The 25,559-nt window shown below is 35.2% G+C and overlaps 3 protein-coding genes across 11 annotated transcripts in view; 1 reads left to right on the top strand and 2 right to left on the bottom strand.

The window, feature by feature from the left end:
• Positions 1-716: 716 nt before the first annotated feature.
• Positions 717-13,260, bottom strand: LOC131800366 (uncharacterized). Of its 2 annotated transcripts, none has more exons than XM_059118856.1 (2): positions 13,024-13,260; positions 717-6,724 (listed from the first exon to the last, which is right to left on the bottom strand). In XM_059118856.1, the coding sequence occupies exon 2, from the start codon at positions 4,883-4,885 to the stop codon at positions 3,377-3,379; it is 1,509 nt and encodes a 502-aa protein (XP_058974839.1). In that variant the 5' UTR covers positions 4,886-6,724; positions 13,024-13,260; the 3' UTR covers positions 717-3,376. The 2 variants fall into 2 exon arrangements, with proteins under 2 accessions (XP_058974839.1, XP_058974840.1); XM_059118857.1 differs by lacking the exon at positions 13,024-13,260 and adding an exon at positions 12,627-12,764.
• A 1,225-nt stretch (positions 13,261-14,485) lies between these two features.
• LOC131800945 (dynein light chain roadblock-type 2-like) lies at positions 14,486-15,242 on the bottom strand. The gene is made up of 3 exons (XM_059118822.1): positions 15,144-15,242; positions 15,004-15,082; positions 14,486-14,808 (listed from the first exon to the last, which is right to left on the bottom strand). The coding sequence occupies exons 1-3, from the start codon at positions 15,144-15,146 to the stop codon at positions 14,597-14,599; spliced, it is 294 nt and encodes a 97-aa protein (XP_058974805.1). The 5' UTR covers positions 15,147-15,242; the 3' UTR covers positions 14,486-14,596.
• A 1,757-nt stretch (positions 15,243-16,999) lies between these two features.
• LOC101891627 (dystrobrevin beta) overlaps positions 17,000-25,559 on the top strand; it is a 42,271-nt gene continuing 33,711 nt past the window's right edge. For 3 of the 8 annotated variants that reach the window (XM_005178786.4, XM_059118853.1, XM_059118854.1), the window contains exon 1: positions 17,016-17,471. The gene's annotated coding sequence lies outside the window, so the exon portion shown is untranslated. Of the gene's footprint in view, positions 17,472-25,559 lie in introns of all 8 variants that reach the window. The other 5 variants (XM_020035162.2, XM_059118849.1, XM_059118850.1 and 2 more) reach the window with 4 other exon arrangements.

Here is a 25,559-nt window from a genome sequence, read left to right as displayed (position 1 = left end):
TGTCTGTTGTTAAGATGATATTTATCTGCCAACCCCTTCTGGTACCTCACCCACAAAGGCTCACAATTTTCAATAATTTTATGTCATAACTTGCGAAACAAATCGGCGATTCTTTACAACATGCTACATCTAAATATTTCACTTAACCTAACCTAACCTTAAATCTGATATAAAGGATGAGATAAAAAACTGTAACAAAGACAAACGCCATAATTTTTACATTTTTTTAACTTTATTGAATGAAAGCAAAAAATGTCGTAAAAAGGCTCCAATTTTAGAATTAGTTTAGATTTATTCGAATTGGTCACCTTTGGCATGAATTATGGTCTTCAAACGGCCAATGAAACCGTCATACGCTGCCCGAATGTTGCTCTGCGGTATTTTGGCTCATTCCCAGCGAAGCGGTTTCCTGAGGTGATCGACACTTTGGTATTTTTTAGTGCCAACCTTGCTTTCTAAAATACTCCAGACATATAAAATGTAGGAAGTAGTCGATAGAATCTAAATCTGGCACGTTGTAATATTTATATCTTGGTCTTGGGTCAGATACGAAGTGAGCAATATTGTTCAACTGCTTCGGAACCTCCCCCCATAAAGGGTCGACATTTTGAATAATCATAACTCAAGGCTGGGGGTATACATCTGTCGGCCAAACCGACTGATACTATTTTACTTGTTTTTTTGATTCCTTCCCATAAATAAAAACACACAGAAAATTTTCATTTTATTTGAAATTGGTTAGTTTGTTGATTTTGGTGCTTTAATTCATCGCAAGTTTTTCTTTCTTTTTATTTTATTTATTTATTTTATTATTTGATTTTTATTTGTATTTGAAAATGTTCAATTCTCATTTACTTTCTTAACAAACAAAATCACATTTTACCAAAACTTATAAACTAGTGTAATGTTTATCTATACTTAAAAATTTATATTGTATTGTATATATATATACTTCTTTTCTTATTTTCTGGTTTATTATTTTATATATTTTAGAATGAGGGGGGAGGGGAGGGGGTTGGGTTTGTTTGGGGTCGCATGGCTTGGCAATGGAAATAATTATGTATATGTGGTATGGTTGGTATGTTATGAATTGAATGGTTGCATTGCGATTAATTTGTTTTTATGTTTGGAGTTTCCTTAAATGTGTCTATCCCTAGGCTTGACCTGATGGTTTGCTGTGTTGTTGTTTTTTTTTTGCTTTTTTTTCTCTTGTTGTTAGGATGAAACACATTGAATGTTAGGATGAAGATATTCTTTTTTTTTTTGTTTTAAACGGAATTTAAAAAATATATATATTTTTGAATTTAATTTAAAACAAAAAATAACAATTTTATTTCCCTAAAAAATATTTTTCGAAACAGAAAAAGGGACTTTTGAAATAAAAAAAATAATTTCGGTGATTTCTTATTGTTTTCTATTTCTTCTTCTTCATGTTATAAGTTATTTCTTCTTTTAGTTTTTTTTTTTAATTTAACATAAGACAAGCAGTTCATATATATATATTTAATAATTAGTATCCTTATTTGATTTGTATTCTTTGTTCTTCAAGTTTTCCTTTCTTTTGTTGTTGCAGTGGTTTGTTTTTTTGTATTCTTCTTTTTTTTCTACATTTGTTTAATACTTTTGTTACTTCATTAGTAGTAGTAGTAGTTTTTTTTTTAGATTTTCTTCTCTACAGTATTAGTAATAGTATAGAGGATGAGGAGCAGAGTTTTGTTCGTTTTTTAGTATTATTTTCCATAAATAATGAAATATTGACAAATCATTTTGAAAAAAAAAATGAGATAATTTTTGGGTGAGAATTTCCAAAACACCTATCTAAAGTACTCTAGTAGTAGTTGGGAAGCAATGGGATATGAATGAGTGGCCAATAAATTATTCAAATTCCAATCATGTGATGGATGGCTACCAAGAAAAAAGTTTTAAATAACAAAAAACTCACATGTCACACAACATGATTTTTTTTGACACTCAGTCTCCAGTTGCCCGCCATCCATTTCCATCACATGATTTCGATTCAGAGCTTAAAATGTTTTGTCAATATTTCATATTCATATATTTCTTATTCTTTTGTTCTTCTTGTGTAGTGCGCAACCAAAACAAAAAACAATATCGAAAAAAAAACAAATATTTTTTTAAAAAATAAAAAAAATGCTTTAAATAAAAAAATATTAATAATAACTAAATTTTAAAAAATACATACATATACTAAGAATTAAACTATTACACACTAAATAAAATTATAAAGAATTCAGTTTCAATATGTTTTTGTATAATAATAAATTGTAGATATAGGACATGCTTCTGATAGGACGATTTGAAGGTGCTTAAGAAAGGAAAAATACCCATATCTGGCATACATAATTTAATTAAAAAAAAAAAAAATTAAACAATCACATATTTCAAATAAGTGTTTTTCTTTTATAATCACTTTCAAATCGTCCTTACACAGAACCAGGCTCCTAGCATAAGGTATAACTATTTCACAAACAAATATTCTCTCGCTTGCAAGTTATTATTGACGCCTACTCCAAAAACAAAGTGGAAAAGAAAGAAAGAACATTATGTTATCATAAATTATATCTTTTTAGAAAATTTCAATAAATTTCTGTTCCTTTGGATTAGAATAAATAAAAACAACAAATGATATTCCCTTTTAAGAGTCTCCTTCAGACATTCCCCGTGCTATTAATTCACAATGGATTGCAGTTATTTTAGTGATGCTCATTGGGGCAGGTGTAAATAAAGAGCGAAAATCTAGAGAGAAAACGGATACGGATGAGCAGTATGGCTTAGATTTATGTCATTTCAAGAGGAAAGACAACCGGATGTGCTCTCATCTAAAGCCAAACCATTTACTCATCAGCTAGGTATGTATGTGAATTAACAGCTGATGGGGGGAGAATACATGACTTGGTCACAAACACAGAGATGAGATCATCTACATAAGTATTTGACTTGACAAAAAGCTGTCATCAATAGAACACATTAAAACTGCAGCCATATTTCATGTTCTTTCTTCCTTAATTCTGGGGGGCGTACAACATTACATTTACTTGCTATGTTTTTTCGTTAGGTTTGTGAATTTGTTTTTAAATTTGTTAATTAGTTTTTGTTTTGTTTTAGGTTCCTATTTACAGTGCATGCTTGCTTGCCGCTAGTATTGGCATTCTTTCTTTGTTTGTTTCTTGTTCGCCAGGGATTTTCTCCGCCAAAGGAGGAGAAAAAAATACGCAACTTAAGGTTTATATCAAGAGCAGGTTTCTTTTTATATGAGATTTGAACTAGCCAAGCAAATTAATAATGTTGTTGTTGTTATCTTTTCTTTTTTTTAGACATATAACTCAGTTTTTATCCACAACGCCAGTGTCTGTTGTCAACAGTTTGTATAGGCTCCGCGGGTATAGTAAAGCTGTGTTATCCGCTCCGATAACGTTGTATACAGATTATTTATTAATTCCATAGGCACGCGGGACCAGGCTTCACGTATACGAAATATCAAATCGTCTTTACGCGAAAACTTACGCCCACCATCGAACACCTCACGTATCAGCCAACCCCAAATGCCCTCCATAATGTTCAGATCGTGGGCCACTGTGGGCCATTTTTGGGTTTTTATACTTTCCGCATTGAGCCATTCCTGGACCGAGGGCAGGGCATTTGTGGTCCAATTGTGATCTTGCAAATAGAAATCGGAATTGCCACCCAATTTGGCCACAATGTTGGCACGTTCTCTCAGCACTGTTTCGACGCAGGATTCGATTTTAAATTTAGCCGTGGACACTTCCAGATGTATGGGGCCGCCAGCTGTTAACACCAAATATATGTACACTGAATTACCGCGGGGTCTTTGGGATAGGGTTTTCTCATAGTTCCGTAAGTCGTGAAAATAATAGGAAAACCCATCTGGGCCATCTAAATTAAATTTACGTTCATCTTGGAAGACCACACGTCTCCAGTGATCTTCGGTCCAGTTTATGTGGGCATTGGCAAAATTAAGACGTTCGTTTTGATGGAATTGCGAGAGGACCGGTTCCACTTTTAGCTTCTTGGCACCACTAACTGTGGAGCCACGTGAACTTGAACCGCTGGATGATGAGGAACCGCCGCTGCTATTCGAACCACTGGAGGGTGTTGTGCGGGCGCTGGCATTTGTTCCGGGTGGCGATAGGCTGGAACCTGTGGTGTGTGTGGCAGCGTGACTAGATGCCGTCCCTCCGCCAGTACTGCTGCTGGCTGCCGAAAAATTTGAATTCTGATTGAGGGCGTGCACCGGCAATGAATGCGTATAGCTGTGACTGGTGCTGTGGGCGTGTGAAGTATGAGCAGGCGCAGGCGTACTGTGTTGCTGGTAATAGGGATGATGGAAACTGGCTGTGTGCTGGTGATGATGTATTGTGGGCTGTTTCAGTTGCAGTTGCTTCAGTTGGGTTTGTGATTGGGCTAACAGGTGATGATGGGCATGGCTGTTTGTGGAGGTGATACCTGCAGCAGTGCCATTACTGCTGCTGCTAACAACAATGCTGGGCTGTGTGATACTATTGCTGGTGTTGTTGTTGCCGTTGTGGTTATGCGTACTGGTTGTTGTTGTTGCTGGTGCTGCCGCCGTTGTCAGAAATGACTGAGTCTGGGGATGGCTACGCTGATGCTGCTGCTGCTGGATATGAACCTGAGATGTTATGGTGGCTGCTGCAGCTGCTGCCGCCGCTGCTGCTGTTGTTGCCGCTGCTGCAGTAGTATAATTACCAGGATGTTTCAGGTAATATTGCAGGGCCATCAAATTGGCGTCTTCTGTATTGGAGTTGCCCAGATTCGCCACTTTGGGATCGTAGATCAGCTTCCGAAAGTTTTGAATATCGTCTGAGCTAAGCAGTAATGTTTTCATTTGGAGTTTTGGCTGAATGATGGCTGCTGCTGCTGGCGAGGTATTTCAAAATGTTGGGTTAAATGTGTAAACTAAAGCAGAGAGTTTCCAAAAATTTACACAAGGCGTGGGATGCTATTTATGGGAGATATTTCTCTCTGGTAATCCATAAAACGGGGTTATATTGGTTTTTTTTATCTTCTTCTTAGTCTTCTTCTCCTCCTCCTCGAACTTTGGCACACAGTTATCGTATGCCCAGCTGTGTGATACTGGGCAGTTTCTACCCAGTTTATGTTATGTGGATGACTTCCTTGATATTAGTTTTGCTTTTCGGAACAGCTCCTCGTGGAGTTAATGGCTAGTATTGACATGTGTTGAACAAAAAAAAAAGGAAAATTCACCAGACGCCACAGACGATGTGAATGAAGAAAGGAACATATAAATTTTGTTACGAAAATTCTGTGGCTCTTGGTCAACGATAATGTTGTTGTTGTTGCTGTTGTCCAACGCCTTCTTCCTTGACGTCTCTCACAACCACCTTGTGTGCTGTGCTTTTGTATTTTTATGGATTGATTTCGAATTTGGCAATTGCTGTGTTGTCGTCTTCTGTTGCGACAAATTTTGTTGTTGTTGATTTTGTTTTTTTGGTATTGGAAGCCGAGGCGGCGAAGAGGTGCCGAGCGGCTGGCTGGCTGGTTAGTTGCTTGGTGGTGTTCAGCAATTCACTCAATATTCAATATAAAGATTTCGTGTTGTTACGACGACAATGTGCACCCAGAGCAGCTTAGCATACACCGAGTATGGTTGTTGTTGCTTTTGTTTTGTGTCGTCGTCGTCGTCGTTTCAACTGAGTTGTATATTTCGCAAGTTTTTCTTATTATTTTTTTTTTTTTATTTTTACTTCTCTCGGAATGTTTGCTTTACGTAGTTGTGTGAACTAATGTGAAATGAAGAAAAGAAAGAAAGACAACTTTAGAAGAAGCGAAGAAATAACGAACGAATGAACCGATGAAATAGCAACGACAGCAAATCTCACAACATGCGTATGTTCATTGTGCTGACAAACTGGTTGACTGGCTGGCTGGCTGGCTAGTTGGCTTTTTGGTTGGTTGGATGGTTGGTTCGGTTGGCTGGCTGGCTTGCTTGGTAGGTTGGTTGTTAGGTTTGCTCTGTCAACTACTGACGACAACCAAACAATCTGATGGAATGACTGGCTGGCTTAGTTGGAACGAAAACAAAGCAAGCTAGCTGGCTGACTGTGTGGTGCGCGTGTTTATTTGCACGCACTTTCACAACGATTAACTACTTGATTTCTGCGGCCACCGCTGCAATGCTGCAAAATGACGTCGTTGTCGTTCTTCTCCCTTGGCTGCTGCTTTTGTTATCAATGGACTCGTTCGTTGTTTCGTGTCTCTGCCTTATTCCATTCTCTTTATGGAAACCACAAAATCACTGCAATGCTCTTGTATAGAGAGACTCTGTTTACCTTTTGCTTGCTTCTTTCCTTTGTTGGCTCTGTGGCTGGCTGGTTCTCATCAAAGTAATCAGCTGACACAAACTTGTGAAAGAGATGATCTCCTTTTTATTTGCTCTCTATCTCTCCCTTATGGGTGTCAGCTCTTTGTTAAGCCTGACGACGACGATGATGATGATATTAGTCTTCGTTGTCAGTGGTGTTTGTTTTGCTGTTGTTGTTGTTATTGTTGTAGTATATTTTTGTTGTTTTGTGTGTTTCAACTTCAGTTGCTGAACCTTGCTGCAGTTTATTTATAGTATGTGATATTTCCCTGTTCTTCGTGGTTGCTGACTGTTGTTCCCTTGGTCGTCCGTCGTCTTCGTGTTCGTCGTATTATTGCTTACCTAAAATGAATATAAAAATACGGAAAAATCAATGATGTGCACAAGATTGTGTGTATGTCTGTCTCTGCATTCGTTCGTCCGTCCGTCCGTCCGTCCGTTCTTCCATCTGTTTTTGTCTGGCGTTTTACTTTGCGTTATTCTGGGGATTTTTGTTGTTTTTGTTTGTTTTCTCTTTTATATATGTATGTGTGTGTATGTGTAAAAATAGGGTGAGAAATCGCAGTACTTGATAATTTTTTCCCATAACCACCATTGTCGTCATCTTCCACTACATTTTAAGATGTGAAAGTCGAAAGGATTCTTTCCCTAAAATTTGATACCCAAAAACAAAAACCAAAAAAAATTGAATTTTGGCCAGGTGCTTAATGTTTTCGTTATTTTCAAACAAATTTTGTGTATGCAGGCAGGCAGTCAGGCAGCGACGATGTTACACACATGTGTTGATTAGGGGTCATTGAATACATAAATATCTTGTTTCTTTTAATAAAATTAAATTAAATTCTTTGCTTTAATAATTTCCTGATTGTTCATCGTATGTACATAATTTCGAAGAATCTTTGTCCTGTTTGCAAAAATAATTGTGTAGCTATGTGGTTTGTTACGAGCATATATTTCAATGGTGAGACATGAATGGAAGGGATTAGTCTTGGAAAAGGGAATTAAACATTTTATTCTGCTACCTAACAATACGAGACAAGTTCTGTTGCCGATCTGGAATAAGGGAATATGGATTGGAATTTATACAATTCATACACTTTTGGCTTCATATTTCGTCAGGTATCCTTAATGGTTACGTATGGCAAATGACAATAATTAGCTTATAGTAACCTATATTATTACAATAGAAAGTCTAAATTTACATTAGCATGTTTAACTGTGACAAATCTGTTTGTAAGGGAAGGTGGTTAGGGGAATGGGAAGCGGACTTGTCTGATCTAAATCTGGACTATATTATTTATCAGTTCCATGTTCCTCCAACGGTACCATTATTATTGGAATTTCATTTGAACCACCCGGCAATATAGTATAGGGTATTATAGGCTGATTATTTCATGCCTCCACAATCATATTTTTATCATCCTGCAAATTATGGTCTTGCGGCATACTGAAGTTCCTGCGGGAACGTACTGTAATATTTGATCAATCACAATAGATTTAATGTATGTTTTTATAGTAAAATTTATTGTTACTTTTTACTTATAACGCCTAAACCGAATAATATTACATGTGTATACAAAATCGGGTTAACTACATAATTTTCTATAGAAATACCATGGTAAAAGAATGCAGCTCGATGCATCAACGTTTGGGAAAATTAAATTTTTTTAAAATGTTTTGTCAAAAATATGTTGATTTTTATACGTTTTCTTATACGAGGCAAATCGGAGGTTGTTATGATATGCGTTTTTCAAAAATGTCTACAAATCTCAATAATTTTTCATTTCACATTTTCAATTCCAAAATCGGTTTGACAGTTCATTGACCCAGCTGCTGTGTCGATGCGGCTACCTGTAATCTTCTACCATGAGAAATACCAAACAACGTTCGAAAATACAACATTCCGAATTCATATCTTCCTTTTTCAAAACTTTAGAATTCTTTTTCACGAAATTTAATCTTACTTTTACCCTAATTTAAAATCGCTCTCGTGAAAATTGACAAAATTAGCATTAAAATGAACACGACCAAAGTCGATCTATAATAACCTACCCTTTAATGGGGGAAGCATTGTGGAAACAAATATAGGAATTTTCAAGCTTAGGTTAGACTGTAAAAAGATCTTTTGTTGTTGCAAAATGGTCAGGCTTTATCCCTTTATTGTTGTTTTTATAAAAAACAACGTTTGTTTATAAAAACAACAATAAAGGGATAAGGCCTGACCATTTTGCAACAACAAAATATCTGTATGCAAATGTTCAAACATTTAAAAATTGATATCTCCCAAATTCGTTAACAATTTCTTTCACGAAATGTAATCTTTTCTTTCCCGATAATTTAATTTTCATTCTTGCAAATCTTCCTTAATTTGAAATGTATGTTAGAACTAAGTGGAAAAGAGGCAGATTTTAAGAAAATATCTTCTTTAAATGCTGTTAAAATCTACTAAAATACCTCAAATGCAATCCATAATGGCTGTAAATGAAAAAGACAAAAGTCGATCTAAAATACCCTACCCATTTAGAGGAAGGAATTGTGGAACCAAATAAGGGATTTTTTGAGCAAGTTTTATTGAATAAATCTAAACTTATTGTAAGCAATCTAAACATGGCATCCATAAATTCAGGGAAAGTCGAATTTTCGAACCAAAAAATTAGGTAGTCGCATATAAATGTATAATTAATAACTTTTTTAAGATAGGGAAATAAATATAAAAGTTTTAAAGATTTGTATGTAAAAGTTCTTTAAGAACATGAAAGCTTTTAAGAAATCCATCTCCCGTTTCCAAATTATTTAAAATTCCTTTCACGAAATGTAATCATTTCTTTACCCATAATTAAATTTTTCTTACGTGCAAATCTACCTTAATTTGAAATGTATATTAAAATTAAGTAGAAAAGAGAAGAAAATATCTTAGAATACAATTAAATGATGTTAAAGTTGACAAAAATACCTCAAATGCAATCCATAATGTCTGTAAATGAAAAAGACAAAAGTCGATCTAAAATGCCCTATCCATTCAGAGCAAGGAATTGTGGAAACATATAAGGGATTTTTAAGCATATGTTATGAAATACATATAAACTTATTGTAAGACCACGGAGCTTCATTAGGCAATCTAAACATAGCGTCCATCAATTCAGGTAAAATAGAACCAACCAAAAAACCAAAAAAAGGTAGTGACATCAGTAACAAGTTTCTACAAAAAACATTTATAAGTAAACCTTAACCTAACTTTCTATATAATTTTTTAACATAATTATATTCATTATGTTTTCAATTATGTTTTTTTTACAAAATTAAATATTTGTTCTCAATTTTCAAAAATATTATTATTATTATTTTTTTTTTTTTTTTTTTTTTGGATGACAACAAATTATTTTGACATTTCGTGGTACTAACAACTGATACATCAGTACCTACAAGTCACGAAAGAATGTACCTATAACAAACGATCTACCCTATTACATTAGTCATAACAAAAAATGTCTTCTTTATCACTGGATAAGAAAAAAACTAGTTCCGAAATGTTTCTCTTATTAAAGAAGTTATTTGCAGTCTTTCCATACTGGGAATGAAACGATGACTAATACGATAGTCTATACGAAACACGACAAAACCTTTTAAAGTCTTTTTTAGAAAATGTATTCTCTATCTCTAAAATTCCTATTCATGAAATAATGGAAAGAATCCGAAAATAACTAATATATGATACGAACTTATTGTTGTTTCTTTGGAAAACTACTGCATGTAAACTACCGAGTTGTGTACAATATTTGCAAAATCATGGTGATATACGAACACACACACACATGTAAGTTAGGTTTCAATGTGTTGCGTCTTTTTGTAATTGGCAAATAAATGAGGGATGAGATGTGCACCTGACCCCCTCTCCTCATAGCTAAAAATGCAAGCGCATAATGCATCGAGACTTGTGTATGTAATATTCTGGCCATATCATTACTTTTTGCCATCGTCCTCCTCTATTTTAATGAATTTAATAAAAACATATGTTAACTTTTCTCTATATATATATGCATAACAATAGATGTCGGTGTGTGAAAGTTCGTGTGTGTGTGTGGCTTTTAATTCCAGGCTTGACCAATCCTCTGTGTGTTGTCTTTTGTGCTTGTGTATCCCCGCAGCATTTTATATACATATGTATGTACATATACATATGTCTATGTAATCTAAAAATTAAGAAAGTCCGAGGATGCGTTTTTATATTTTGAAATTCGTATGTATAATTGTTTGTCATGGCAGCCCTCCCTCCATTGCTTTCTAAATTTAAGGCAGCATCCTTGCTGTGTAAGCTTATACATAGAATTACGTCGAAGGTAACTATGTGATATTAATTTTTATTAAATTGAAGTATTTTATTTATGTAAGCGTTGTAAAAAGTTACAGTAAGTCTTAAAGAATACTATTTTTATCTCTTAAAAAAGTTTTCATGTGAATGGCAAAGGAAGTAAATCGGTCAATGTGTGGCCGATTGGTTTAAAATGTTATTCCTATATGCAAGAAATCCTAAAAAGATATCTCAAATATTTTACAACAGTTTTTTGAAGGATGAGATAAGCTTTTCATTTCAGACTTCCTGAAAAACACCACTCTTTTTATGAACTGAAGTATAAATACTGTCTTTTACCGTTTTCGTCGAAGAATTCGATGAAAACTTTGCAATAACTGAAAAAAAGCGTCACAGTTGTAAAGTGCCGTTTTGGCTGGGCAACTTGATATGTGGCCAGCCTACTTTAGAAATTGTTTGATGAAGCGGAACGCTTTTTACTAAGGCTTGCCTTAAGTGTTGTCTACCCCAAAATTCAAGCCACACTCTAAGTTAACTTTTAAAGCTACATGGCCACTCATCAAATTATATAAAATATTGTAAAAAAAACAATAATTATTTGGGAAGTTCACAAAACCAAAATTATGTCCAAAATCAAAAAATTAAGGACAAATTTTTTATGTCCTGGTCTAAAGTCTGTTCTACACCATTACCTAAATTTTACGTTTGGCATATATTAAAGAAAATAAATTGGCAATCTAAATAATGAAAACATTTTCTAGTGTAAATAAATTTTAAGCTTTCCGTGTTGTTAGAGACTTCACAGTACATAACTACCTAAAAAGTTTGTCCGTTAACCATTCTCCGTGAATGTGTTTTCTCTGGAAGTTTGTGCGTGTGTGTGTGTACATAAATACAAAGCATCCTTCCTCCTTACTATAAAAATTGCTTGCTGGGAATAGTATATAATACTACTACCCATATACAATGAGCTTTATATACACATAGATGATTTGGAATGCACATAATGATTCGGGCAGAATAATAACAACAACTGCGCTATATAGAAAAACACAAATTAAAATGGTGTGTGTATGTTAGCCACACAGCAATCTCATCTCTGGTTGGTGAGTGACCGTGTGTGTGTGCTGCTTGGTATGTTACAAAAAAGGACATGCAAAAAATCAATTTTGATTATACATAGCCAAATCCGAACAAAATACCAGGCTATGATTCCATTGTGCATCCAAACTTTTGACCGTTGTTCAGTTGTTTACGTACGTCAGACAGACAGGCAAACTGTCTGAACTGAACTAAAAAAAACAAACATTTCTGTCGACTGGTGTTGTGTGGATACATACACTTGCTGCAGTATGTGTGTGTGTGTCTTGTGTGCCGAGTAATCGAATGACTGCAGCACCACAGAGAAGAACAAGCACAAAGGCGACCCAACAAAACACACACAACAAGGAGGAGGAGATGGCAAGGAAAAAATGCAAGCAGGCAATTTGTTGTTGTCTTTGCCTTCTTCTCTCGGTCGTCGTCGTCGTCGTAGTCTTCGTGTGTAATGTAATCAATACAAATATTCAGTTCCTAAAAATATAGATTTTTTTAACTTCGTTTCACAAATTGAATCATTCACAATCGTATGCGGGGCAGCGACCGTTTTTGTCGTCGTTCTATTCCGTACAATCGAGTGTGGCAAACGACGGACGAACTTCTTTCTTTTTTAGGTTTCTCGCTTCTGGCGACGTCGTCGTTGGCCGTTGTCGTCGACGCAACCGTTAAACACTCACACACACACTTTCAGAGAAAAATAAATGCCGTTTGGACATTTAGTGGGGTGATGATGATGATTATTATTTTTTCTCGCATTTTACAATGAAGCAAACATAGATTTTTTCGACATGTCCGACATACATACAAATATTCTACATCGAAAAAAAAACAAGCAACCTTATGATGCCAAACGTCGTCGTCGTTATTGCTGGCGATTATAGCATTTCAAAGTTGAAAAAAAAAACGATCACTACACATACACACACTGAGAAATTTTCTCGATAATTTTTCATATTCCAAAAAACTTTTTTTTTCTTCACCAATTTCCGTACAATTTTTACACTAAATTCTCTTTGGTTTAATTTGCTAAATGGCATTTATGTGGTGGCTTGCATTTCATAAGCATTTATTTTTCCTTTTTTCTTGTTTCATATGTACATTCTTTTGTGAAATTTAATCTTGTCTTGAAAACGTTTCATTTTTTCTTTGATTACGCCATTTTGAGTTGTTCGTCGAGTCAGTTGATGTTAATCGTAGTCGTTGTCGTAAAACGTGTTTTGTTTTTAATTATTACTTTTTTTTGCTGTGTGGAATTTATTGGCCCGATCCTTTTTTCCGTTTACTGCATATTCCGTCCGTTAGATGCGCGTTAATTAAATTTACAGGATATGCTTCTTGCTGGTGCAGCGGCCGTATTTTTTTCTCATAACCAACGAACTGAAATATATATTTTTTAATAAAATATCACGAACGAACGACAGGGAATAGGGCGAGACCAGAGAACAAAGTCGCTTGTGTTTTGTTGGTAATGACGGCTGGGCAAGATTCGTTTGCATTGCGTTATCGATAGTTGCGTGTTCGATTGTTGGTCTTTTTATCGTAAGGTGGTGTGGCAACACATTGAATTCGCATGTCATATGATTAGGAGCGTAGTTTTTTCAATTAATATGAACAAAGGATAGGTAATATGAAAGCAATAATTCAAAAAAAAGAAATTGTTCCGTTTGCTAGTGTTAAAGATGACGCAACGTGAAATTTTAGATTGTCACTTCCGTTGAGGGTATATAAATAAATGAAACATTGTACTGAAATTAATATAAGCAGACATTTCACTTGGAAGAAGAATACAGGTAGTCGCATCGACAGAGCTGCTGGGACAATGAGCTTTCAAAGCTATTTTTGAATCGAAATTTTTGAATAAAAAATTATTCAAATATGTTAAAATTGTCACAAACAAGTAAAAAAGCTGTAAGTTCGGCCGGGCCGAACTTTGAATACCCTCCAACATTTGGAACGAATTTGGCAATTTCAAAAAAAAAAAAAAAATAAAATCCGTTAAAAATTTTGATAAAATCGTAAAAATACCAAATGTAGCCTTCAAATTAGAGTCTTAACAACGACATGGACCTGCATAGGCAATTTTTGCCAAAAGCCATTAAAATATTTAAATGCGAAACTTGAAAACAAAAATGGGTGAATAATGTAGCTAAAATCATTAATATAGGGAGGTACTATTATATGGGGGCTATACCAAAATGTGGAACTGCACAGACAATTTTCTGCCTAAGGCTGCAGTGTCCATTACGAACTTCAGATACCAAATTTGAAACAATTCCGATGAATAATATCGCTAAAACCATCAAAATACCGAATATCGGCAGGTAACGTTATAAGGGGGCTATACGAAGACGTGGATCTGCACAAACAATTTTCTGTCATAGGTTGTAGTGTTCATTACGAACGTCAAATACCAAATTTGAAACAATTCCCGTGATTAATGTCGCTAATATCATCGAAATACCGAATATCGCGAGGTACCGTTATATGGGGGCTATGCGAAGATGTGGACCTGTCTTATGCTGTAGTATCCATTATGAACTTTAAACACCAAATTTGAAACAATTCCGGTGAATAGTGTGCTAAAACCATCAAAATCAACCAATCCGCTTCCATTTTTGATTCTCCTGAGAGCATCCCCATACAGGATACTAAGGGAATTCATCGGAATGAAGCCCTACTAATAAATGAACGCCAAATTTGGTAAAATTAAATATGTATGTATTTATATTATGCATGGCATATAAAATGCCCACTCAAAATTTCCAATACTACAGGCTTAGTGAAAGAAGAAGGAGTATTACATTAAACTAATCCGTAGGATTTTGTATGACAATCAAAATAAAGTCCTTATCGGGTGCAACCATAATTTCATGCTTCTTTGAACGAACTCGGAGAAAGGTCATGTCATTGGAGGGATCCAAATCACGTACCACACTACGGGCTTTATCGGCCAGTTGGCTCATTAGGCCGGCATATTGGACAGTGGTGGTATTGTCCAAGGTGGATTTGACGGGAATGCCTATAAATCACAAAAAATTTACAATTTATTATAAAATATTAATTTCTATTTATTAAAATAAATACATAAAGAAATATCCATAACACATCCATAATGGGTTACTATGGTATTAGTCATAAGCCAGAATAGGCAGCAAACTTCGTTTTGTTACCAACAACAAATAATATGCAAAAACACGAAAAAGTACAAACCCACCTTCATTGTTGACCACAATTGTTCCCACAACACCTTTGTGTGCCTGTATGCGTTTCAAAGTTTCCTCCACCTCTTGGGACTGGAAAAAATTGTTATTTATTAAATTTTGTTTTTGAAATCTTTTCACTTTATTTTTATACCATTTTTATTTTATTTGCAGTGGAAAAAACTAACTAAACAAAAATGTTTTGCAAAGGGGTGTCAAGAGCAAACAGCTGTCGTCATCAGTTATCGATAAGAGAACATCAATCGATATCGTTGCTATGGCAACAACTCCATGGAAATGCGTTCCAGTTGAAAAAAATAAAAGGCGTTTACACAGCTATATTTAAGTATATGTCAACATGCCGTTATTATCATTTATGATGAAATACAGCACCAAATAATAAGTTATATTCATGGTAGAAGAATTAAGTAGACACATCGACACAGATGCTGGGACAATGAACTGTCAAACCAATTTTGGAAATAAAGATGTTGAATGAAAAATTATTTAAATTTTTAAAAATTGTTGAAAAAATAAAAATTGTGTATTCGCACCTAGAACAAAATCAAAACAACATATTCTCTCCCGCTCAACAACAAAACTAAAACAAGAAGTCGTTCCCAGCCGCTCAATTTTATGTATTAAATGATGGAGTTTGATTGATGTTTGATTTTCATAAGAAATTTCCAAAATATTTTAATATCAAATACTTTTATAAAATTCAGGTATATATTTTTCATACTAATATTTAAAATATATGGTTTCTTAAGGTGAAAAATGCCTAGAAAAACACTTTGTACCTGGAAGAATTTTTTGGCACATACCCTCCACCGCCCGTCCGTCTGTCTGTCTGAGCAAATCACTCTAGCTTCCGAACGAAATGAAGTAGATTGATAAAATTTTACTTAAAGGTATATTATGTCTGCAGGAGTTATTGAAAATGCACCATGTGGGTCTCGTCTTGGTATAGCCTCCATATAACGGTACCTCGCGATATTCGGTATTTTGATGATTTTAGCGACATTATTTACCGGAATTGCTTCAAATTTGGTATTTGAAGTTCGTAATGGATACTGCAGCCTATGACAAGAGATTGTCTGTGCAGTTGCACGTCTTCGTATAGCCCCGATATTCGGTATTTTGATGATTTCAACGACATTATTCACCGGAATTGTTTCAGTTTTGGTATTTGAAGTTCGTAATAGTTACTGCAGCCTACGACAGAAAATTGTCTGTGCAGTTGCACGTCTTCGTATAGCCCCCATATAACGGTATCTCCCGATATTTCGCACTTTGTAGATTTTAGTGACATTATTCGCCTGAATTGTTTCAAATTTGGTATTTGAAGTTCGTAATGGATATTACAGCCTGTGACAGAAGATTGTCTGTGCAGGTCCAGGTCTTCGTATAGCCCCCCTATAACGGTAGCTCCCCGGTATTCGGTATTTTGATGATTTTAGCGACATTATTCACCGGAATTGTTGCAGGTCAACATTTTGGTATAGCCCCCATAAATAGTATCTCCCTATATTAATGATTTTAGCTACATTATTCACCGAGTTTTTTTTCAAGCTCCGCATTTGAATATTGTAATGGCTTATGACAAAAGTTGCCTATGCAGATCCACGTCGTCGTTTAGACCCTAATATAACGGCTACATATGGTACTTTTAAGATTTTAACAGAATTTTTAAGTTGGGCACGGCAAAACTTACAGCTTTTTTACTTATTGTTGATAGGGTTTTCAGTGCGAGGTGCATATTAGGAAATTCTTTCAATTTATTTTTTCACAGTTTTCGTTCATATGTGTTCAGTGGATAAAACGTTTGATTGCGGACCTTATATTTTACAAAGTTTCCAACTTCCCCAAAAAATATACCAATTTTGGTATAATTCTACCAATTGTGTGGACAACAAAGTGGAACGATTTTTTTTTTTTTTGGCGGCGCCTTATTGTTTCCCCACCAATTGACGGCGGCGCGCTGATGTTTTACAATCGACTCTGCAAGTGTGGCAGTCAACTGTCGCAGTCAACTTCATGTTCAGTCAAAAAAAACATACAACTCGGAGAAAAAGATTATAAACACCGCCGCAAATACAAATAAAATTGTGTGTTAAAATTGAAATTACAATAAAAAAGCTTCCAAAAAGGTTGATATTTGTTTTATAGCAAAAACAAACGTGAATACTACAACAAATATTTGTATTGAAAATTGTTGTTTTTTTGTTTTTGTACAAAATATATAGAAAATTTCATGTTTGCATTCTCAACTTCAGTAAAACGGAGACGACGACACGAGAGAGTTAAGAAAACAAAAATTTGTATTTGAATTGCAAAAAAAGTGAAAAGTGAAAAGTTTTGTGTATAAATTATTAGTTGGAAAGTATCTTGGCAGGTGCAAAATAATAAGAAGAAGCAGCAAAAGGGAAATACTCTTGAAAAGCCAGTACCGCCAGCCAGGTACCACAGGCATATTCTCCAAGTAAGCTCCATCAACATCATCATAATCATCATCATTAAGCTATTTGGCTGATAATGAACACAAGAAAATTGTTAACAATCCAATACATACATACATGCATATGGACAACGTTTTTTTTTTTTTGTACATACATATGGCAAAAAAAATCTTGAATGTGCTTGGTTATTTATGGACCGTTTGTTCCCAATTTTGGGAAAATGAGTTTAAGCTTCATTCATAAAAAGCGGGGAGTGACGACGGCAATGACGACGACTCCACTCCCACTCCATTTCTTACAAAACCACCAACTACAACAAGAACAACAATAATAACAACCATTAACAAGCCAGCCGCTCGCTCTCTGCGTCGGCGGGTAGTAGTGGTGTTGCGCAGCAATTTCATCTGCTTGACTCCCTCCTCCTCCTTCTGTCGCCCTACCTACCCACCTAACTTGTTTGTTGCTGCCCGCGCCCTACGATGTTGTTGTGATAAAAAGCAGCAAAACAATTGAGGTGATTTGTAGAGGAGCCCAGAGGAGCCAACTGTATGCAGTCAAGTCAAGCCAGTCTTCGTTTTCCTTTGTGCATTTTCACTGGATTCCTCGGCCCATGGATGGTGTAGTTATTATTATTATAAGTCTGTCATAGTCTAAATAGATTTTGCAAAAAGAGGAGGAATGTCCAAAAAATATGGGATATAAAAAGAAAATGAAATCATTAATCTGATGGATAAAAAAACACACACACAAAGCAAGAAGCGTTGAGAAGTAAGGTGCTGCTGCTACTACTACCAGTCAGTACTGGTGTATATTCCTGTTGTTGTTGTTGGTATAGCTAAACAAACATGCATAGGCATTTAATTTATATTTCAAAGCAAAAAACAAAAGTGGTTAGGTGGTGGGTGGCTGGTTGGAGAAGGGGACGTAAGACAAATTGAGTATAGGCATGTGTGTTGAACGGGGATGGTGTTGGCTTCGCCTGGTATCTCCTCTCGCCGCTATGTGAAAAGTAAATAGATCTGTGACATACCTATCTACCTATTTACCTTATCACAAGCATCTTATCTTGTGGCTGCAATAATAATGATCATGGGACGATAATAATAACTTCTTTGAAAATCTTCATCAAAAACTACAAATTGAAAGTTCTAAAAATCAGAAAATTTCCCCATCCCGTGCTTTTTTTCTTTTTCTTCTTCTACTTGTAATACAAACCCATCCCAGTTTTACTACTTTGGCCCCATTATTTTATTTTCTATGCGATGCCATGTGGGTATGTATTTGTGTGTGTAACCATCCTGTAGAGTAAACTAGATGAACATTGTCCTTTCTTTTCTGAATTGGCTCCCATTGACTTGTGAATGTATTTTTTGCAAATGAAAAGAGGCCAGCAAGTCTGCAAAATGAAACTAATGGTATGGGGAGCCATCGCAATGGAGCCAAGAGTGCGAAGGCAGCATATGGTAAAATGTCTTTTTCGAAGAAAATAATAGATTTTTGTTTTTAAAATTTTATTTTATTTCATTTAAGATTCAAGTTTTCAAGCAAAAGAAAAATGAGGTCAAATGAAGTTGGGCAGCCAGGACTTGTTTGTTACCCGTCCTATGCCTAAAAGTATGCAATATTATCTTGAATTTGTATTTGAAACTGTAAAATCTACATATTGCCCTTAATTTTAGATTGAAAGCAACTAGAATTGGTTTAGACTTTTGAAGACCCGGCGAAGAAAATTCAAGAAACTTAGAGTTTATTTCACACAATACTTTTCTGAAGTCTGATGACAGGTTCAAATTTTCAAGCAAAGGCACAATGGGGTCAAACGAAGTTGGGTAGCCAGTGCTTGTTTGTTTACCGTCCTATGCCTAAAAGTATGCAATATTGTATATGTATTGGAAATGGTAAAATCTACATATTTTCCTTATTATTAGATTGAAAGCAATTAAACTTAGTCTGGGCTTTTGAAGACGTATTGATGCTAGACCCGGCTAAGATGCTTCAACGAAATTTAGAATTCAAGAAATATAGAGTTCATTTTACACAATACTTTTGTGACGTCTGAATATAGGACATACAAAGAAAAAAATCACTTTTTTTTTAAAAAAGGTGTGTAAGGGGACAGTATGCCTAAAAGAGTGCAATGTTGTTTTTATTCGGATTTAATATTTTCTAAATCTACATTTCTGTAATTTAAGATTTAAAACTATTCAACTTGGTCTGGGCTTTTGAATACCTTCCTCACAATAGCAACATTTAAGATTGAACTTAAAATCTTTTCTGAATATAGAAAATACAAAGAAGAAAAATCCAAATGTGGTGAGGAAGAAATTCTTATTTTCTAAAAATATATATTTTAAATATAGGCCACATAACCACGGTAATAAAAGCTGGGACAACTATTCTTTTCAAAGAAAGCCTAAAAGTATACTATAAATACTTTGTAAACAGATGCTAAAAATATCTTCAAATTTGGGGCACATCGAGAAGAAAAAGGAGTCACCTTGGAGAATGGGTAGTCCTATTTTTATCTCTATACTTGTACCAAGTATATTTCTCACCATTTTTAGACTCTGCCTATTGCCGACAGAGGGACATTGTAATTTTGATAAGGGGGTCGCCAATTAAAACACAGAGAACTTTTCAAAACTTGAATCAATGGACCATAACATCCCGATAAGAGTAACATTCAAAAATCCACAATTTCTGGAGTGAGGGTCACAGAAATTAATCCTCAATTGTTGGTCTGAGGACCCAGCACCAAAACAATTTTGCACGAGGAAGTATTTTATTATCTGCACCTAAAAATAAACCATAGATGCTAAAAATAGCGTCTTAATATTTGGGACACGTCAAGAAGAAATAGAGTGTGAATGTGAATTTGAAGCCTTGGGGTTTGTAATGCTATTTTGTTTTTGTGGGCCTCAGGACCCAGCACCAAAACAATTTTTCTTGAGGAGGTATTTTAAATCAAGAAGAAATAGGAACCACTTTGGAGAATGGGTAGATAGAGAGTAAATTGAAGCCTTGAGGTATTCCATTCTATTTGTATCTCCCTGCTTGCTAAATGTATATTTCCCACTATTTTTAGAATCAATGGTTATGTGGAGATAAGAAATTTTAATTTCTTTAAGGGGTTGGCAATGATTACATCTTTTTAAACCTGATCAAATTTAGAATAATTTTGCAACAAGGACTGTTGGTATGAAGGTCACTGAAAAAATACTGTTCAAAAATCCTTGAAAGCTACCAAGAGGGTCACTAAAAAAAATACTCTTTAAAAATCCTCGACTGATTGTTTTTCGGTCATTCAAAAATAAGCATTTTAAACTATGATTGTTGGTCCGAGGGTCACTGAAAAAAATATTATTTAAAAACCTCGATGACTGGTACGAGGGTCATTGAAAATAATACTCTTTAAGAATTCTTGACTGCTGACCTGAGGAACACTGGAAAAATACCCTTTAAAAATTCTTGACTGCTGGTCTAAGGATCACTCAGAAATAAACCTTTTTAAACACGATTTTTGGTTCGAGGGTCACTGAAAGAATACTCTTTTAAAATCTGGCCTGAGGAACACTGAAAAAATATTCTTGAAGAATTCTAATACGTTTTTGTTTCGGTGGTCACTGAAAAAACAGTCTTTAAAAGTCCACGATTGTTGGTCCGAGGGTCACAAAAATTATTCTTCAAAAGAAAACGATAGAGAGAGAGAGAGATTTCTGAAAAATAAACCCTTTTAATCTACAATTGTTGGTCATAAGGTTCCCGTACCAAAACATATATCTGAGAACTAAAAATTTGCAAAAGTATTCTTCTTTCCCTTAGAGTACTATATGAGCCTGGTCACCATAAGTATCTAACTGACCAGCTATTTGCATTTAATGTAGCTTACTCCATTTCGTTCTTTTTTTTAAAGAGAATATCTAACGTAACACCTAGCCTCCTTTCATTTACAAATGCATACACACACACAGACACTCGGAATGCATATACATGAAGATATTTTCAGCTGCATATGTATGTGCTTTTTTGTAATATTGTTAGCTTCCTGCTGCATGTACACCGGTCGCTTTGTTTTTTTTGGCACTGATGTAAGCTGACGTCAGTAAGCCTTTTTGGGCAAGTTAACTGGGTTGTTCATAATGCTTGCTTGCGCTTCTTTTTTTTTTCCTGGTTTCTTTGGTAAATTATAAAATTATGTAAATTGTTGTTTGATGGTTGGTTGGGAAGATGCAAGAATAGGCGCTAATTGAAAGCCTAAAAGTAGGCAACGTATTTCAAAATGCAATTTACTTTAACTTTTATTTAAGGCTATTGAAAAGATGAGGGACGTTGAGGTGGAATTCCCCTACAATTAAGGTGGGAAAAAATTGGTCTGGCAATGAAGATGAGACATTTTGAGCACTGCGATAAAAATATTGATCGTTTCTTAATAATATTATTAATTAATTTTTTTATAGAAAAAAAAATGTCTAGTTTAGAGTTATTTTTGAAAAATATTTTAATTCCCAATGGATACTTCAATGGTGAGCTGTTAAAGAATTCTCTGAGCATCCCTGAAGAAAGCAGATCTTTGAGATTTCGTTACAATTAACCTGAGAAATATGGTCATAACTGCGGTAAAAATATTGATACTCTTTTAATAGTATTATTAAATTGAAATATTATTTTTATTGAAAGAAAAACTGTCAGGTTCAATCCCCAATGGTTGCTTGAATTGTGATAGATTTCTGTAAACATCCAGGAGAAAAAACTTTTGGAAAACCAAAAAAATTGCGAAATATAAATTTTTTTAAGCCTCAGTTTGATATTTTGTAATCAGAGTCTAATACAGAGTGAGATGAAAAAACTGCAACCAACTTTAGATTGCTGTCATTTCTAACTCGTCCACTCGTCCGACAGCTGTTAAAATTATTCCAGTGACAGCTCATTATATTGTTTACAAGCATACAAAAGCATTTTGTTGAGAATTTTACAGAAAAAAAGTTATTAGCGATGGAATTCAAGCGTGATAGTGTGATTTCTTTATATTTGGCTGGAAAACCACAGGTGGCTATCGTTAGAGCACTCCAGCATTTAAATGTGAATAAATCTTTTGTGTCTCGTACCATCCGCTCGTTACCGTGATACTGGTAGCGTGGCCCGACGTTAAGGAAGTGGACGAAAAAAAACAGCAACATCAGCAGAAATGGTTCTAAAAGTAAAGAAGCGACTTGACCGAAACCCGCGTCGCAGTGGCCGAAAATGGCTCGTGAGCTGAACACACCGCAATATTCCATTCGGCAAATATTGAAAAATGAGCTCGGGGAAAAGCCATTGAAATTCCAAAAAGTGCAAGAACTTACACCGCAACACCGAAAGACAATAGACTCAAAAGAGCTAAAGAATTGCTTCGCTTGGCCGAAAGTGGTGAACTACCGGATTTGGTTTTCTTCGATGAGAAAGCATTCGTTGTCCAGCAGTTTGTAAACAAACAAAATGATCGTGTTTACTTGCCAAAGAGGTCTGCTGAAAATGTGCACCAACTTCGGTTGGCCACCAGAACTCAAGCGCCGGCCATGGTGATGGTATGGGCCGCCATAACAGACGATGGTCGCTCTCCACTCGTATTAATCGACCGTGGCATCAGAATAAATGCCGAATATTATCGCGAAAATATTCTGGAGTGTGTATTAAAGCTTTGGGCACGCAAACATTTTGGCCGCAGACCTTGGACATTCCAACAGGACTCGGCACCATTGCACTCAGCACGTGCCACCCAAGAATGGTTACAAAATGAGGTTCCTCGCTTCATTTCCAGCGCACAATGGCCACCAAAATCTCCGGATACCAATCCGTTGGACTATTGTGACTGGAGTATCTTGGAAAGCAAGGTTGGCACTACAAAAATACCAAATTGTCGATCACCTAAAGCAAGCGCTTCGCCGGGAATGGACCAAAATACCGCAGACCAACATTCGGGCAGCATGTGACAGTTTCATTGGCCGTTTGAAGGCCATAATTCAAGCCAAAGGTGACCTATTCGAACAAATCTAAACTTATTCTAAAATTTGATGCTATTTCTGACCTTTTTTTAGCCTTTATTCAATAGAATTTAAAAAAAAAATGTAAAAATTGTGGCGTTTGACTTTTTTGCAGTTTTTTTGTCACACCCCTTATTTTTTATACCCTACACCACATAGTGGTAAGGGTATTATGTCTTTGTGTATTTGTTTGTAACATGGAGAAGGAAACGAGATAGACCCATAGTTACTTTTGAGAACCTTCATAGAATCACTTTCTTTCCGTCCGTCCGTCTGTCCATGTATTCTTGTGAACAAAATGCAGGTCGCATTTATTATCCGATTGCGATGAAATTTTCCAAACAATATTTTTTTGGCCCAAGGACGAACCCTATTGAAATTGGTTAGAATCGGATCAAATTTAGATATAGCTCCCATATATATCTTCATCCGATTTCGGGTTAAATGTGCACCAAATGTCCACTATCAGTCCAAATTACCTGAATTTTGGCACACCCAACCGAGTTCGGCCTAGAAGCAAGAATATCAAATTTGGAGAAAATCGGTTCAGATATAGCTATAGCTCCCATATATATTTTTCATCCGATTTGATCTTTAAGTCCCTCACATTCCTACTATGCACTCCACAACCGTGATATTTGGTACCAGGTATTAGATGGAGCACAGGAATAGCTGTTTTAAATTTTATCGAAATCGGTTCAGATTTGGATATAGCTCCCATATATATCTTCATCCGATTTCGGGTTAAATGTGCACTAAATGGTCAATATCAGCCCAAATCACCTGAATTTTCGTAGATAAGACCGAATTAAGTCTAGAAGCTAATACGTAAAGTTTGGAGAAACCCGGTTAAGAGATAGCTATAGTTCGTAAAATGCACGATAGAATTAGATAGATTTTGATTTTGTACCAAATATCTCATAGAGCTCTGAAATGCCCTGTATAAACCTTTTTACGAGAGCTCTACTAAATATGCATAGTGGTGTAGGGTATCATATAGTCGGCCCCGCCCGACTTTTGAGCTTTCCTTACTGGTTTTTAATTGAAAGAAAAACTGTCCGGTTTATTCCCCAGTGGTTACTTGATTGGTGAAAGAGTTCTTTAAGCATCCAGGAGAAAAGAAACTGTCTGAAAGCCAAAATATGAAGAAGTTGTTTTAAGGCGCAGTTTAATATATTTTATGCGGTAGTAAATATACGAAATGACCTACAATTTGGAATTTTGGTTTCTTAACCCTTCGAAATGGAAAAGTTAACTTTCTGCGAATTCTTAGAAACAATATTAGGTTAGGAAAAATTGTATTACAAATCCAAAATTGTTCTGTTCTTGAAAAGTTAAAAACTTACAATTTTTTAAAATCCACAGCGAAAGATGCCATGGAGAGCCTTGAAAAATCTAAGCAATTTTTCACCCGATGTATAACATCTTGCCTTTGATTTCCAAAATCAAGCCCCACAACTGTGAATTCCCATAGCCTAGAATATTTATTTTCATGTTTTTCCCCCTGCCATTTGAAAAATGTTGAAGCTTGTTCTTCGCACAAGACAATTAACAATTGATTTTTCAATGGATACCACCGTTGTTTTTCTGTTGGTTTGATTTCTTTTCTTTTTTTTTTGGTGGCCAATAATAACAACAATATAAACATTGCTGTAGTTCTTGGTGGTATTGTTGTTGGTGTTGTTGCTGATAGTTTTATGGCCATAAACAATCGTCGTTGGTTTTGTTATTTTTCTATTGAGTTCATTTAGAGGGATTCTTTGTGGCTGTCTCATACTTGGCTTCACGTTTTCTTTCCTTTATTTTTTTATTATTATTATTTTTTTTTTTTTTTAATACCAAGAAGATATGACTTCAAATAAAAATGGCAACAACAAAAACCTTCTACGTCACAGTTGGCAGACAGAAATCTGGTGTGTGTGTGTGTTTGTGTGTCTGTGTCGTGTGTCGTTTTGATTTTACAAACATTTGGCTGTTCTCCCTGCTCTGATTCATAAAATGTTTACTCTATTGTATATAAAATAATATTGGATTTAGCCTAGGCGCATACCAAACAGATTATTCATTTAAATGCTAGACGGGTTTGAAAAA

This window comes from Musca domestica, unplaced genomic scaffold (assembly GCF_030504385.1).
Source record: "Musca domestica strain aabys unplaced genomic scaffold, Musca_domestica.polishedcontigs.V.1.1 133, whole genome shotgun sequence".
NCBI classification, from domain to species: Eukaryota; Metazoa; Arthropoda; class Insecta; order Diptera; family Muscidae; genus Musca; species Musca domestica.
This window is presented reverse-complemented; position numbering and strand designations above follow the sequence as displayed.

Coding starts and splice junctions, on each gene's coding strand:
- LOC131800366 (XM_059118856.1), bottom strand. CDS start 4,885: ATGAAAACATTACTGCTTAGCTCAGACGATATTCAAAACTTTCGGAAG.
- LOC131800945 (XM_059118822.1), bottom strand. Junction 14,809..15,003: donor AATTGTGGTCAACAATGAAG/GTGGGTTTGTAC, acceptor TGTGATTTATAG/GCATTCCCGTCAAATCCACC.